Here is a 16,453-nt window from a genome sequence, read left to right as displayed (position 1 = left end):
ATTTTTTTTTCCTCCTGGCAAGCTGGAGTAAAAAAGTTATTGTTTGCTGACTTAACTTAATAACCACTAACAGACATGGTGTAATATGAGTTATACACTGAGATCAGTTTTGTGCAGCATTACATAAAATCCAGACCTTACCTTAAAGAGCTTGCAGTTGACTGAATGATTTAAAAATGTAAATCACCCACTAATACAAAGTGGCATGATATATTTAGTAATTGTTCTGAAGAAGTTAGAAGTTAAAAATGAGGAATGACTGGGCGCAGTGACTCACACCTGTAATCCCAACACTTTGGGAGGCTGAGGCAGGCAGATCACCTGAGGTCAGGAGTTCAGCCTGGTCAGCATGGTGAAACTCCATCTCTATAAAAATACAAAAATTAGCTGGGCATGGTGGCTTGTGCCTGTAGTCCCAACTACTCAGGAGGCCGAGGCAGGAGAATCGCTTGAACCCAGGAGGTGGAGATTGCAGTGAGCTGAGATTATGCCATTGCATTCCAGCCTGGGTGACAGAGCGAGCCTCCATCTAAAAAAAAGAAAAAGAAAAAGAAAAAAAGAGAAATTACTATTTTAGATACTCCTCAGAGAATAATTTATATGCCAAGAAAGACTAGCTAGAGTTTGAAGGCCAATGGAATTATTTGAATGTAAACATGAGAGAGAAATGTTTTCCCTAATTTTTATTTTGAAAATAGTCAAGCATAAAGAAAAAACAAAAAAAAAATTCAAGCATAATGAAAAAAAAAAAAAACTACCATCAGAGATTACTACACACAGCTCTATGCACATAAACCAGTAAATCTGGAAGTAATAAGTAAATTCCTGGATACTTGCACACTCCCAAGACTAAACCAGGAAGAAGTTGAAACCCTGAATAGACCAATAACAAGGTCTGAAGTAGAGGCAGCAATTAATAGCCTACCAACCAAAAAAAGTCCAGGTCCAGATGGGTTCACAGTCGAATTTTACCAGATGTACAAAGAGGAGCTGGTACCATTCCTTTTGAAACTACTCCAAACAATACAAAAAGAGGGAATCCTCCCTAACTCTTTCTATGAGACCAACATCATCCTGATACCAAAACCTGGCAGAGACACAATTAAAAAAGAAAACTACAGGCCAATATCCATGATGAATATTGATGCAAAATTCTTCAATAAAATACTGGCAAACCGAATCCAACAGCACATCAAAAAGCTTATCCATCATGATCAAATAGGCTTCATCCCGGGGATGCAAGGCTGGTTCAACATACCCAAGTCTATAAACATAATCCACCACATAAACAGAACCAAAGACAAAAACCACATGATTATCTCAATTGATGCAGAGAAGGCCTTCAACAAAATTCAATAGCCTTTATGCTAAAAATCCTTAATAAACTAGGTATCGATGGAATGTGTCTCAAAATAATAAAAGCTATTTATGACAAACCCACAGCCAATATCATACTGAATGAGCAAAAACTAGAAGCATTCCCTTTAAAAACTGGCACTAGACAAGGATGCCCTCTCTTACCACTCCTATTCAATATGGTATAAGAAGTCCTAGCCAGAGCAATTAGGCAAGAAAAAGAAATAAAGGGCATTTAATTAGGAGAAGAAGTCAAATTGTCCCTATTTGCAGACGACATGATTGTATATTTACAAGACCCCATAGTCTCAGCCCAAAACCTCGTTAAGTTGATAAGCAACTTCAGCAAAGTCTCAGGATACAAAAATCAATGTGCAGAAATCATAAGCATTCCCATACACCAACAGCAGACAAACAGAGAGCCAAATCATGAACAAACTCTGATTTACAATTGCTACAAAGAGAAAAAAATACCTAGGAATACAACTGACGAAGGATGTAAAAGATCTCTTCAAGTAGAACCACAAACCACTGATCAAGGAAATAAGAGAGGACACAAAAGATGGAAAAACATTCCATGCTCATGGTTAGGAAGAATCAAAGTCATGAAAATCGCCATACTACCCAAAGTAATTTATAGATTCAATGCTATCTCCATCAAGCTACCATTGACCTTCTTCACAGAACTGGAAAAAACCACTTTAAACTTCATATGGAACCAAAAGAGAGCATGCATAGCCAAGACCATCCTAAGCAAAAAGAACAAAGCTGGAGGCATTACACTACCTGACTTCAAACTATACTATAAGTCTACAGTAATCAAAACAGCATGGTACTGGTACCAAAACAGAGATATAGATCAATGGAACAAAGCAGAGGCCTCAGAAGCAACACCACACATCTACAATCATCTGATCTTTGACAGACCTGACAAAAACAAGCAATGGGGAAAGGATTCCCTGTTTAACAAATGGCTAGCCAGTTGGGAAAACTGGCTAGCCATATGCAGAAAGCTGAAACTGGACTCCTTCCTTACACCTTATACAAAAATTAACTCCAGATTGAATAAAGATTTAAACATAAGCACTAACACCATAAAAACCCTAGGAGAAAACCTAGGCAATACCATTCAGGACATAGGCACAGTCAAGGACTTCATGAATAAAACACCAAAAGCAATGGCAACAAAAGCGAAAATAGACAAATGGGATCTAATTAAACTTAAGAGCTTCTGCACAGCAAAAGAAACAATCATTAGAGTGAACCAGCAACCAATACAATGGGAAAAAATTTTTGCAATCTACCCATCTGACAAAGGGCTAATATCCAGAATTTACAAAGAACTAAAGCAGATTTACAAGAAAACAAACAAACAAACCCATTCAAAAGTGGGTGAAGGAGATGAACAGACACTTTTCAAAAGAAGACATATATGAGGCCAACATACATATAAAAAAATGCTCATCATTACTAGTCATTAGAGAAATGAAAATCAAAACCACATTGAGATACCATCTCACGCCAGTTCGAATGGCAATCACTAAAAAATCTGGACACAGATGCTGGAGAGGATGTGGAGAAATAGGAACACTTCTACACTGTTGGTGGGAGTGTAAATTAGTTCTACCATTATGGAAGACAGTGTGGCGATTCCTCAAGGATCTAGAAATAGAAATTCCATTTGACCCAGCAATGCCATTACTGGGTATATACCCAAAGGATTATAAGTCATTCTGTTATAAAGACATATGCATACGTATGCTTGTTGTGGCACTGTTTACAATAGCAAAGACCTGGAACCAACCCAAATGACCATAAATGATAGACTGGACAAAGAAAATGTGGCACATATACACCATGGAATACTAGGCAGCCATAAAAAATGACGAGTTCATGTCATTTGTAGAGATATAGATGAATCTAGAAACCATCATTCTCAGCAAACTGACACAAGAACGGAAAACCAAACACCGAATGTTCTACTCATAGGCGGGTGACGAACAATGAGAACACTTGGGCACAGGGAAGGGAACAACACTCACTGGGGTAGGTGAGAGGGGGGTGGAGGGGAGGGGAGGAGAGGGATAGTGGGTGGTGGGGAGGTTGGGGAGGGATAAAACTGGGAGAAATGCCTGATGTAGGTGACGGGGGTAGAGAGGGGATGGAGACAGCAAACCACTATGACATGCATGTACCTATGCAACAATCCTGTAGGATGCACGATGTGCACATGTGCCCTAGAGCCCAAAGTACAATAAAAAAAAAAAATACAACTGAGAGGTTCAACAACAGATTGGAACAGAAGAAAGAATTCTGAACTTGAAGATGGGTCTTCTGAAATAAAGGAAGGCAAACAAACAGAAAAAGAATGGAGAAAGCCTACAGAATCTAAGGGATACCAGCAAGTGGACAAATGTTGCTGGTGTTATGGGTATTCCAGAAGGACAAACATGGAAAAAGGTGAGTAAAATATATTTCATGAGATAATAACTGAAAACTTCTCATGTCTTGGGAGAAGTTTCCAGGCGTGGGAAGCTCAATGAACCCCAAATGGATTAAACCTGAACATATCCTCTCTAAGCCAGAATTGTAGTAAAATTGTCAAAAGTGAAAGACAAAGAAAGAATTTTAAAGGCAACAAGAGAAAAGTTTTCAGTCATATATATGGGAATCTCCATTAGATTTTTCAGCAGAAACCTTATAGTCCACGAGAGAACAGGATGATATATTCAAAGTAGTGAAAGAAAAATACTTGGCAGCCACAAACATCATACCTAGCTAAGTCATTCATCGTAAAGTAAGAAAATAAAATCTTTCACAGACAAGTAAAAATGAAGGGAAATCACCACAATTAGACCAATTTTGTAACAAATACCCAAAGGAGTCTTACATCTGGAAATGAAAAGAACAATAATCACCACCATGAAAACATGAGAAACTATAAAACACACTGACAGAGAAGATACACAAAGGAGAAAGGGAAGGAATCAAAACTTACCAGTACAGAAAGCTACTCAATAGTAAAAATAAACAATAAGAGAGGAAGTAAGGAACAAAAGATATACAAAAAAACTAAAAAATAATTAGTAAAATGACAACAGTAAGTCCTCACCTATCAATAATAACCTTAAATATAAATGGATTAAATTCCTCATTTAAAAGATATGGACTGGCTGAATAATAATAACAAAATAAGAATCAACTATATGCTGCCTAGAAGAAACTCACCTCATTTAAGGACAAACACATTGAAAGTGAAGGGCTTAAATAAAATGTATTCCATAAAAGCAGAAACTAAAGGCAAGCAGGAGTAGCTATATTTAGACAAAACAGACTTCAAGTCAAAAGCTGTACAAAGAGACAAAGAAGGACATTACATAATAATAAAGGGATTGATTTGGCAAGAGAATATAATAATTGTAAATGTATACGTGCTCCAAACTGGAGCACTCAGATATATAAAGCAAATATTATTAGATCTAAAGGGAGAGATAGACTCCAATAACAGTTAAGAACTTCAACACCCCACTCTCAGCATTGGATAGATTGTCTAGACAGAAAATAAAGAAAGAAATATTAGATATAAACTGCACCATAGACCAAATGGACCTAATAGACATTTACAGAACATTTTACTCAACAGCTGATAAATACATATCTTTTTCATCAGCACATGGAACATTCTTCAGGACTGACTATGTATTAGAACACAAAATAAATCTCAACAAATTTTTAAAAACTGAAATCATACTTACTATTTTCTCAGACCACAATAGAATAAACCAGAAATCAATAAGAAGATGAACATTCAAAACTATACAAATACATGGAAATTAAATAATAGGCTTCTGAGTGACCAATGGATGGAGAAAAAAAAAAAATAAAAGATGAAATTTAAACATTCTTTGAAATAAATAAAAATTAAAACACAATATATCAAATCTAGGGGACATAGCAAAAGCAGTATTAGGGGCAAGTTTATAGTAATAAATGCCTACATGAAAAAACTACAAAGATTTCAAATAAACAACCTAAAGCTACCTTTGAAGGAACTAGAAAAGAGAGAAGAAACCAAACCCTAAATTATTAGAAGGAAAGAAATAATAAAGATCAGAGAAGAAATTAATAAAATTGAGAGAAAAAAAGTACAAAAACCAATGAAACAAAAAGTTGGGGTTTTTTTGGAGAAGATAAAATCAACCAACCATTAGCTAGATTAATGAAAAAGAGAGATGATCCAAATAAATAAAATCAGAAATGAAAAAGGAGATGTCATAACAGATACCACAGAAATACAAAGGGTTATTAGAGACTACTATGAACAAATACATGAAAATAAATTTTAAAAACCCAAAGAAATAGAAAATTTCCTGGACATAAACAATCTACCAAAATTCTAGCAAGAAAAAATAGAAAACTCAAACAGGCCAACAACAAGTAACAAGATTTAGTAAGTAATAGAAAATCTCCCAACAAAGAAAGGTCAAGGACTAAATGGCTTCACTGCTGAATTCTACTGAATCTTTAAAGAAGAATTAGTATCAATTCTTGTCAAACTATTTCACAAAATGAAGCAGAGAAAATTTTTCCTAACTCATTGTATGAGGCCAGCATAACCCTGCTACCAAAAACAGACAAGGACACAACAAAAAAAGGACACTACAGGTCAATATTCCTAATAAACATAGACACAAAAATCCTCAACAAAATACTAGCAAATCCAATCTAAGAACACATTGAAAAGATAATACACCATGATCAAGTGTGATTTATCTCAGGAATACAAGGATGGTTTAATATATGCAAATCATTAAATGTCATACATCATATCAATAGAATGAAGGACTACTAAAAAACACATGATCATCTCAATAGATGCAGAAAAAGCACTTGATAAAAATTTTACATCTGTTTACAATAAAAATTTTCAATCAACTAAGCAAAGAAGGAACATATCTCAAAATAAAAAAGGCCACATATGACAAAATCACAGCTAACATCATAATAAATGGGGAAAGGCTAAAAGATTTTCTTCTTAGAACTGGAAGAAGACAAGTATGTCCACTTTCGCCACTCTTATTCAACATACCTCTAGAAGTCTTAGAACAATTAGTCAAGAGAAACAAATAAAAGGCATATAAATTGGAAATCAGGAAATCAATTTGTCCTTGTATGCAAATTCTATGAACTTATGTATAGAAAAACATACAGACTCTATCAAAAAACAGAATAAAACAAATTCAGTAAAGTAGCAGGATGTGAAATCAATATTAAAAAACAGCAGCATTTCCATACATGAACAATGAACTACTGAAAATAAAATCAAGAAGGCAATCCCATTTGTAGTAGCTACAAAAAATAAAATACCTAGTAATAAATATAATTAAGGAGGTGAAAGACTTTTGTAAGAAAACTACAAAACAGTGAAGAATGAAATTAATGAAGATACAAACAAATAGAAAGACATCTCAAGCTCATGGATTACAAGAATTAATATTGTTACAATGACAATACTACCCAAAGCAAACTACAGATTCAATGCTACCACTACCAAAATGCCCATGACATTCTTCACAGACGTACAAAAGAAATCCTAAAATTTGTATGGAACCACAAAAGACTCCAACTAGCCAAACCAATACTGAACAAAAGAAACAAACAAGCAAGCAAGCCAAGCTAGAGGCATCACACTACTGACCTTCAAAATATCTTACAAAGCGGTAGTAACCAAAACAGCACGATCACAGCTCACTGCAGCCTCAAACTAACTACGACACTCAAGTGATCCTTCCCCCTCAGCCTTCTGAGTAGCTGGGCTACAGACACAGGCTACTTCACCAGGCTAATTTTTTGTTTTTTGTAGAGATGGGGGTCTCCCTATGTTGCCCAAGCTAGTCTTGAACTCCTGGTCTCAAGCAATCTCCCCACCCCATTCTGCCTCAGCCTCCCAAAGTGTTGGAATCATAGGTGTGAGTCACTCTGCCAGGCTGAGTTGCTTTATATCTTCAGTGACATTTGGGATTGTCTTTTTTGTTTTTTTTAAATTTTAAGTCATTCTAGTGGTTAGGTAGTGGTATCTTACATTAAAATTCACATGCCCAAACCTCTGAATTCCTATTTTCAGCCTATCTTATAAGCTACCACTTTGGACTTTTACTTAAAGAAAATTAATAATATCATGCTCAAAAAATAATGATAAAACAACAACAAACCACTAAGTATTTATCATTCTCCTAACTTTAGAGAGTAAGCTTCATGAGGCTAAGACCTATCTTGTTTTTTCTTACACATTTCTAGTATCTAGCACAATGTCTGGTGCAAGGTATGTACATTTATTAGTTATCTGCTGCAGTGTAATAAATTACTTCAAATCTTAGCAGCTTAAAGCAACAAACATTTACCGTCTCACAGAGTTTCTAAGGGTCAAGAGTGAGGAATAGCTTAGCTGAGTGGTCCTGGGTCAGAGGTTAGCATGAGGTTTTAGTCAAGCTATCAGCTGGTGCTGCAGTCCTTGAAGGCTTGACAAGGGCTGGATAATTGGCTTCCAAGATGGCTCACTCACATGACTACTGGCAAGAATTGTCAGTCCCTTGCTAGTTGTCGTCAGCAGTCTGCAATTCTTTGCCATGTGGCACTCTAGATTTGCTCAACATGGCAGCTGGCTTCCCCAAAGTGAGTGATCCGAGAGAGAGAAAGTTGGTTACACAGATCAACCAGGAGATAGTGGATGTTGCCCCCAACTTCCTGGAGGTTGGCTAATAAAGTGCATAATGAATATTTATTGATTAAAATAATGTGCGTCTGATACTCTACTAAGCATTTAACATATATTATTTCATTTAATCCAGATAACAATCCCACGAGCCATTATCCTCATTTGAGAGATGATAAAACTGAGGTTTATAAAAGTTAAGTAAACTGTCAATTTCTACAAAGCTAGTGGCATAACAAGAGTCCAAACACAAATCTCTTTACACCAAAGGCTGTGAAAACACAGCTCACAGTATAAATGAATAAAAGAATTACATTATTCTTAGAATAAATTGATTTAGGTGGTCTTTTTAAACTTTGTTTAAATTGAGTCAAACTCATTTGTATGTGGTAGAGGAAACTAGATATTATATCAGGTGGGAAACCCTAAAATTCTTCAAGTGAATAAAAAGTTAATTGCTTCCCTATTTTGTAGCTGACAAGTGTTCCATTTTTTCTCTCTTACTACACTGTTTCAAATTCTTGGCAAATCCTTAGAAACAAGGGATGTCAAGAATTCTCCCACTGACTACCCACAGAATTAATTCAACAAAAACTGTTGGTCATTGACTGTGCATATGGCATTGTGGCAGTTTCCCAGACCTACAAAGCAAGTGAGACAGTATCTATTGCTTAAGAAGTCACAATCTCTTTTGGATTAAGGTGATACAAAAATAGTAATACAGAGAAGCTGAAGCACCATGGAGAGGCACACAAAAAATGCTCATTGAGGTTTGTATTTTTTTTGACAGAGTTTCGCTCTTATCGCCCAGGATGGAGTGCATTGGCAGGATCTTGGCTCGCTGCAACATCTGCCTCCTGGGTTCAAGCAATTTTCATGCCTCAGCTTCCCCAGTAGCTGGGATTACAGGCACCTGCCACCACGCCCAGCTAATTTTCATATTTTTGGTAGAGACAGGGTTTCACCATGTTGGCCAGGCTGGTCTCAAACTCCTGACCTCAGGTGATCCGCTCGCCTCAGCCTCCCAAAATGCTGGGATTACAGGCCTGAGCCACTACACCCGGCGGAGGTTTGAATTTTTTAAAAACTGGACACATCTTTAAAATACATTTGGTGTTCATTAAAATAATCTAGTGTGATAATCTCTGGAAATCAACATTAGATTAAACGAAGGGAGCCAGCCTTAAAAAAAAATTGTTTTTTAAAGCAGTTGGAAAACTTGAAGACAGGAACTTGCTTACCTTTCCACACGTCTCTGTCAGGAACCATAGTTTTCTAGGAAGGGTGGCAGAAATGAGCATCATATGTTTCTGAAATGTAAAAAGGCGGGTGGAGGTTCAAGTCCAGGTAGCCCTCTGTGAGAATGCAGGAATCAAATCAGGACAAACAAAAGAGAGGGTGAAGTGGATAGGGTAACAGGAGTTTAGGGATTTACTGGAATGAGAGAGAGTTAAGGTGATAACGCTGGGGTAGAAATTAAAAGTCAGACCCCTCCTTACTGACTGGGAAGAATGGAGCCCTCCTAGTAGAACTGAAAAGACCAAGTGTCCTCTTCTCCATTTCACCGGGGAAACCCTCCTGTGCCCGGTTGCAATGGGACAGGAGAGTCTGGAGCCAATAGAGAGTCTAATGCAAAAACTAGTTTTGGACCAAACTTTGCCTTGACTACTGAGCATGCTCAGCTTTGTCTTCTATAGAAAAGTAAACTCCGCGGCTCCAGATTTTAGCTGTAGCAGCTGGAAGGCGGGAGTGAGGGTGGGGGAGCCAGCGTGGCAGAGTGGCAGAGGCCACAGGTGGAACCTGAAGTTTAAGTACGCTTGAAAAGGAAAGTGTGGGACGAAGGGGCGACCAAGTGAGGAGTCAGAGGAGCCCCCGAGGAAAAATACATCATTGTGATTGACCTTGACCTGAGCAACCCTTCGCGAAAAGAGAAAATTTGGTTATTCGGAGATGGGGACTGTGTTGTAAACAGTTACAGGCAAAGTGGTCCGCGGGAAATGAATCGGCGCGAGGGAATGGTCGTGATAACCCAATAGCGAGCCTCCTGGGTCATCCGGGCTGGACGGGACAGGGGTTGCAGCAGAAAAGCAGGAGCTGTATGGAGGATGCTCACCTGGCAGCCTCGATCTGCCCCTCTTTCCTCGCTCCTCCCTTCGCACCCCCGGGTAGTTGTCAGGGGCCAACGTCTGGGCCGGGCTGGATCCGGCTCAGAAACTCGCTTCTGCCGGCTTATTTCTGCAGTTGGGCTGCTGGCGGAGTGCATCTACATCTGTGAGAATCTCGCAGACTGAGACTCCTATGCCTTTGGTGGTACGGAGAGGATTTACTGTCATTCACTGCATAAACCGTGAGGACCGAAGGTGTGCTCCCAGGTTACAAAGCCTGCAGGCGGTGCCCGAGGACCAAAGGGCGCGGCAGGGGCCGGGCGCGGCCCGCTCACACTTCTGGGGCAGCCGTGAGCAGCGGGCACAAGGGCAGCCACGAAAGCAGCAGCGAGGGCGGCGCAAACACCTCAAAACTACAGGGAATCCCGTAGCGCCTGGCGCCCACGGCGCGCAAGGTACGCTTCGGGGCGGTCCTGCCTGACCCCGGAAGAGAAAGTTGTTTTGGGGAAGGGGAGTAAGAAGGGGAGTGCGAGTTAAATAAAACTAGAAATCAAAAGTTGTTCTGCTCTGTTCAGGCCGCCTCTACTCTGCCTCATCCTTGCCCCAAGCCTTTTCACAGTCTGCCTTCCTCAAAGGGCCCGACGAGCCCCCGTCCCCACCGGAGTAAGCAGACCCCGGGCAGCCGGCCCGCAGGTCCCTCGACCCTCTCCAGATCGAGGTAGCCGGGAAAACCCGGAGAGGAGCATCCCTCGGGCCGGGAAACACCCTCGGCGCGCACCCACTGGCGCGCATGCTCAGTTTGCGCGGCGGCTAGGAGTAGGAAGCTCCCCGCGGCGGCGGTGGCGGTGGCGGTGGCGGAGACTGGAGGGTGGGAGGGAACGCACCGGCTGGCGGGCGGGAGTGCTGGGACGGGGTAGGGGCTCCCGCCCGAGGTTCCTTGGAGCGCTTCCGACCGCGAAGCCCGGCGCGAGGAGCGAGCGAGCAAGGGAACCAACAACGAGCGCGGAGAGGGCAGCGGGCTGAGCCGAGCCGCCGGGCAGAGCGGGCTTGGAGCCCGGGTCGCCGCCGCTCGGGACCTGACTCGGCGGCGGCAGGGGCGGCGATGTTCCACTGCATCCCCCTGTGGCGGTGCAACCGTCATGTGGAGACCATCGACAAGCGCCACTGCTCGCTGGTCTACATCCCCGAGGAGATCTACCGCTATGCCCGGAGCCTGGAGGAGCTGCTGCTGGACGCCAACCAGCTCCGCGAGCTGCCCGAGGTGAGTGAGGGTCCGGCCTCACCTGCGCGCTCTGCCCGCTCGTCTGCTGTCCCTTCCGCTCCCCGCCTCTCTCGTTGCCTCTTCCACCTCCGGGTCCAGCGGGAGGGAACCTTACTTGTTTTATGCATTCACCTGCTTCTTTCTCCCGGTGTCTCCATTTTTTTTTTTTTTTTTTGAGAGGGAGTCTCGCTCTGTCGCTCAGGCTAGAGTGCAGTGGCGCGATCTCGGCTCACTGCAATCTCCGCCACTCGAGTTCAAGCGATTCTCCTGCCTCGGCCTCCTGAGTAGCTGGGATTACAAGCGCGCGCCACCATGCCCAGCTAATTTTTGTATTTTTAGTAGAGACGGGGTTTCACCATGTTGGTCAGGCTGGTCTCGAACTCCTGACCTTGTGATCCGCCCGCCTCGGCCTCCCAAAGTGTTGGGATTACAGGCGTGAGCCACCGTGCCCGGCCTCTCCTCGTGTCTCTTTACCTCCATCCTTCCCCAGTAAAGTTCTTTTTCATTTTATTCAAAGTGACCGGATATTTTTCTTGTAGTCACTAGAGCTCGTGCTATTGGAGAAACGTTTTGGACTGTTAAGTAACTTAGATCCATGTCTAGGTATTGACACCTGCCACTTGTGCCCCGGCAGGTGAGAAGTTAGGCTACACGGGCTGTTTTCTGTTGGAGGCTGCAGAGCACCGCATTCCGCCCCACTCCACTCCCCAGGGCCCTACGAAGAGCCGGGCGGGCCTCTCCTTTGACAGAGGCTTGTCGGGGAGAACCTTGTGACCTGGGCAGCGCGCAAGCGGGCAGCACTATCTCGGCATCTTGGGAGGAATGTGCTCCAGGCTTTATCGCGGGTGGGCTTGGCCTGCCGGCCTGCCGTGGCTACGCGGTGGCCGCGGGATGGGGGCAGGGGAGAGCTGGGCCTGGAGAGCTGGGGGCAGGTGCCCAGCCGCCAGCCGCCCGGGCCCTGCCTGCGTGGACCTGTTGCGTGGTGAGAGCCGCGGTGAACGTCAGCAGAGGCTCTGCCCGCGGGCCAGCCTTGCAGCCGCCTTTCCCGGAGAGGCCACAGTCTCCCTGCTTACTTCTGTCCTTGTGGTGATGTGTTATCTTTTCAGAGTCTTTTACGTAAAGTAATCACTCCACTGCCGCCGAGAGTAGGGAGAGTCCTTTGAGCTTGCCTTGGGAACTTAGCTAGAGTAATCCTTCAGGGAGAAGGTATCCCAAACCAGGTGTGTACAGGAAGTCAGTGTGTAATAATCCAAAGGTGTGCAGGAAGTAGGGAGACTGTTGGGAGTCCGGGATCGGACCTGTTTAAGGCCTGAGCGTTGGACTCAAATATCTTGCTTGTCCTTCAGTTAACACAAGCCAAATCATTGTCACAGAAACACTAGTCAAGTGTTCTGGCTTGTCAGAATGACCTGATACGTTCTCCAACGCTGATGGAGCGTTTAAAGAATCAGTACTGTGTGTTTTTCTCAATATTTTAAGTGGTGTTCTTCTTGGATTAACTTCCTTGGTTCATGTGGAATTGATTGGATGTTTGCTCTGTGTAATCATAGAGATTATCCTCACTAGGACCTTTGTAAAGCCCCCCAAGCTTTATTTAGCTTAGAAGCAGCAAAGCTATCCAGTTCCCTCAGGCTTTTATTATTTCGAAGGCATTTTCAAGCACATGCTTTTTTTCTGGCCTTTCATGTCCTTAAAGATTTCACTTAACAGTCATCATCAGCTCATTCACTGCTTTAAGTTGTATAATTTTAGGCAGTGATATCACCAGAAATATAGAATATGTAATTTAATACTTTTAAGGGCTTCAGAATGACATTATTAAAGATTGAGTGAAAAGTTATTCACTAGAAATGATTCATTGCTCTTTGTGGTATTTGTTTGTTTGTTTGTTTTCTTTTGTAGAACTGGAAGATTTCCTTTGACTGGATTGGCTTTTCACTCCCTTCTGCAGGGTTTGTGGGTTTTCCTGTAATGTTGGAGAATTCAGTTTGGCATGGGAAATTATGTAATTTCCAATGCCAAGCCAAAATGTCAGGTATTTCTGTGATCCTAAATGGAAACTTGTCAGAAGCTCAAAATATAGTCTGGGGCACTCTGTAAATATGGTAAATAAACAAGCTTTTCAAAGGTTACAAGTGATCTTGCTAATGGATTATTATTGCGCTAACAGCTCTTAAATTAGTATTAAAGTTTTTAGGTTGTGTAAAATCTATTTCTCCCTGACTTATGGTGTGTCTTGGTGCCTGGGTGTGTACATGCCACAAATGAGAACCACCTTGAAAACAAATGTATCTGTTCCATCCAGTCTGTCCTTGGGCTGTCTGTTGTCACACCTCTGAGATCTGTGTAACTTATTACCACTGCTGTCTGCTGCTCCTGCTCCAAACCCCTGTCTCCTTACCTGCCACATCAAAGCAGGTCTCTTTTGTTGATAAACCTCAAGGGTCCTTATTTTGGTGGCCATACCAGCTGTATGTTCTCTCTATAATTTGTTTGAAAGCACATCTTAAAGGGGAAGCTCATACCCATTACCCAGACAGCAAAGATATGCACTCTCTCCACGCTTTCGTGTAATAACAGCCACCTTCTTTCCACTGAAAGGCCTGCAACCTCTGGTTTGAGTCAATATCCTCATTTCACAAATTGAGATTCAGAGTTGAGGTGACTTTCTCAGGGTTATCCAGCAAGTTAGATGCAGTTGCTGGTGGGTCCTGTTCATCCAGCTGTGCTTTGGACACCTAGCAGGAATCTTCTGTCTTGCTTCCCATACCCATCAAACCTTCATTTATTTAGTCTCTCCTATTTTTTCTTTTTTTGAGATGGAGTCTTGCTCTTGTTGCCCAGCCTGGAGTACAGTGGCACGATTTCGACTCACTGCAACATCCGCCTCCCAGGTTCAAGCGATTCTCCTGCCTCAGCCTCCCGAGTGGCTGGGATTACAGGCATGTGCCACCATGCCCAGCTAATTCTGTATTTTTTAGTAGAGACGGGGTTTCTCCATGTTGGCCAGGGTGGTCTTGAACTCCTGACCTCAGGTGATCTGCCCATCTCAGCCTTCCAAAGTGCTGGAATTACAGGCGTGAGCTGCTGCGCCCAGCCTAGTCTCTCCTATTTTACTCATGTCATTGTAACTTGGCCTTAGCCAAGCATTTGTTGAGCCTCCATTATTTGCAAGTTACTGGGAATATAGAGATTAAAGGAGGCATGATTCACAGCTTTGTGAAGAAGCAGATGATTTTAATCCAGATGTGGTTAGTGTGGGGTGGAAAGGACACCACAGTTAAACTACTCCTAAGCTGTGGACTTGATGGTTACTTTCCTAATCTTTTAACCTTTTGCATCAGAACCCTCATCTTCAGCTTGGTTCCAGTTGGGTGATACCCCGTCCCTTTTGCATCCACCTACTCCTCCTCCACTACCTGCAGTTTTACCCTTTTTGGCTCGTGCTAACACAGGCAGTCTCACTGTAACCTTCTTGAGATGTCTGTGTGTTATTGCTTACCTTTGTTGAGCACAGAATCTCAGCCTTGTTGCACCCAGTAGGTACCAATAAACAGTTATTTATGTTGCTCAATAAACCATTATTTATCTGTTGAATGAATGTTGCCGTCTTATAAAAATCTTCCTCCCTCTGCTGCTTTCCCTTCCCTTAAGCATATCACTGCTCCAGCATCTATCCTTTTCTAATATAGTCAGAATATTCAAATTAGAAGCAACTTCAGAAGAAAAGCCCATTCACAGGGGGACACTTTTGTCTTACCTGCCCTGCAGGAACCTTGGCTTCCCCTCTGTACTTCCTCAGCCTTTCACATGCCATTGCTTTTCTCCTCAGTGTGCACCAATTCTCAGATACCTTCAAATATGTGTGTTTTCCTGTCTCCAGCACCAATATAGTGCTTCATGTAGTAGTAGGCAGCACGTATTTTGAATGAATATACTCAAGTCTTCGTAGCTTTAAAAAATTGAATTTTACCTTGCCATCTCTTCTTAGAGTTCAGTTGATCTTTTGTTGATTGACAGATGGCATTATCTCAAATACCTGCCCCCCTACATCATTCCTTCTCATATTCTGCTTTATTTTTTCCTGTTCTTTAGAGCACATATCATCACCTAACTCCAGACCATATACTTGCCTTCTTTTTCTTTGTCTCTCTCCCTGACTAAAACATTAGCTCCATGAGGGCAGAGATCTTCATGAATGGACACATAGTGGGCACAAAGATGCATGAATGAGTCCTAAGATGGGTAGGTGGCCCGTGTTTCCTAGCCATCATAATTTCCCTTCCTATGGTCAGACTTTTGTGCACCAATCTATTGAAACTATTGTTGACACAAATTCTTCTTTCAGAATCCACTGTCCTTGTCTTGCTAGTTTTTGTTTCCTATGTCTTCTGTGCTGGACACCTCTGATTGCTTTATCTTTGAAAGAATCTTCATGCACTGTAAACATATTTTCTATGGATATGACTTCAAGTTTAAAATCTCCAGCTGTGATCTGTTAAGGGAATATCCATCTCCACTTGTGGTAAAGTCTCTTTTGCCTTAAACCAACCATGTTTCAATTTAGGTCTCATATTCCAAACTGACTGCTCTTCCCAGAAGTTCCATTTCTAGGGGGCAGGGCAGCCATTCTTTTCCTCTCAAAGGTCCAAAGACTTACTTCAGATCCTTCCTTCTCCTCTCCATTTTGTTGCCAAGTCCTGCCATTTCTTTTTTCACAATGCCATCTTTCCTCTCTTACCCCCTCACTCCCATCTGCTTGGTTTCATCTGGATTTATATTGTCCATTGTTGGTTGTCTTCTGCCGAGGCTCTTTAGGACCTGTCTTAAAAGGGCAGAGAGCAGAGGTGCTGGATTCAGATAGTTCAAAATGCTGCCCCATCACTTGGAGACTCTCTTCAAGCCTCTGTTTCCTCAGGTGTTAGAGTACTACCTATCTTATAGGGTTATAGTTATTAAAGAATATGTGTAAAGCACTTGAAGTGTCAGCACAGAGTTAGATCTGAGATGTCTTAACAT

General features: G+C 42.1%; 1 protein-coding gene across 1 annotated transcript in view; it reads left to right on the top strand.

The window, feature by feature from the left end:
• Positions 1-11,023: 11,023 nt before the first annotated feature.
• Positions 11,024-16,453, top strand: part of LRRC1 (leucine rich repeat containing 1) — a 128,996-nt gene continuing 123,566 nt past the window's right edge. The window contains exon 1 of the mRNA XM_012441631.3: positions 11,024-11,434. Coding sequence (XP_012297054.2) covers positions 11,276-11,434 — 159 coding nt within the window. The 5' untranslated portion in view covers positions 11,024-11,275. The remainder of the gene's footprint in view (positions 11,435-16,453) is intronic.

Source organism: Aotus nancymaae, unplaced genomic scaffold (assembly GCF_030222135.1).
Source record: "Aotus nancymaae isolate 86718 unplaced genomic scaffold, 86718_ANA_hifiasm-v0.15.2.pri h1tg000040l, whole genome shotgun sequence".
NCBI classification, from domain to species: Eukaryota; Metazoa; Chordata; class Mammalia; order Primates; family Aotidae; genus Aotus; species Aotus nancymaae.
This window is presented reverse-complemented; position numbering and strand designations above follow the sequence as displayed.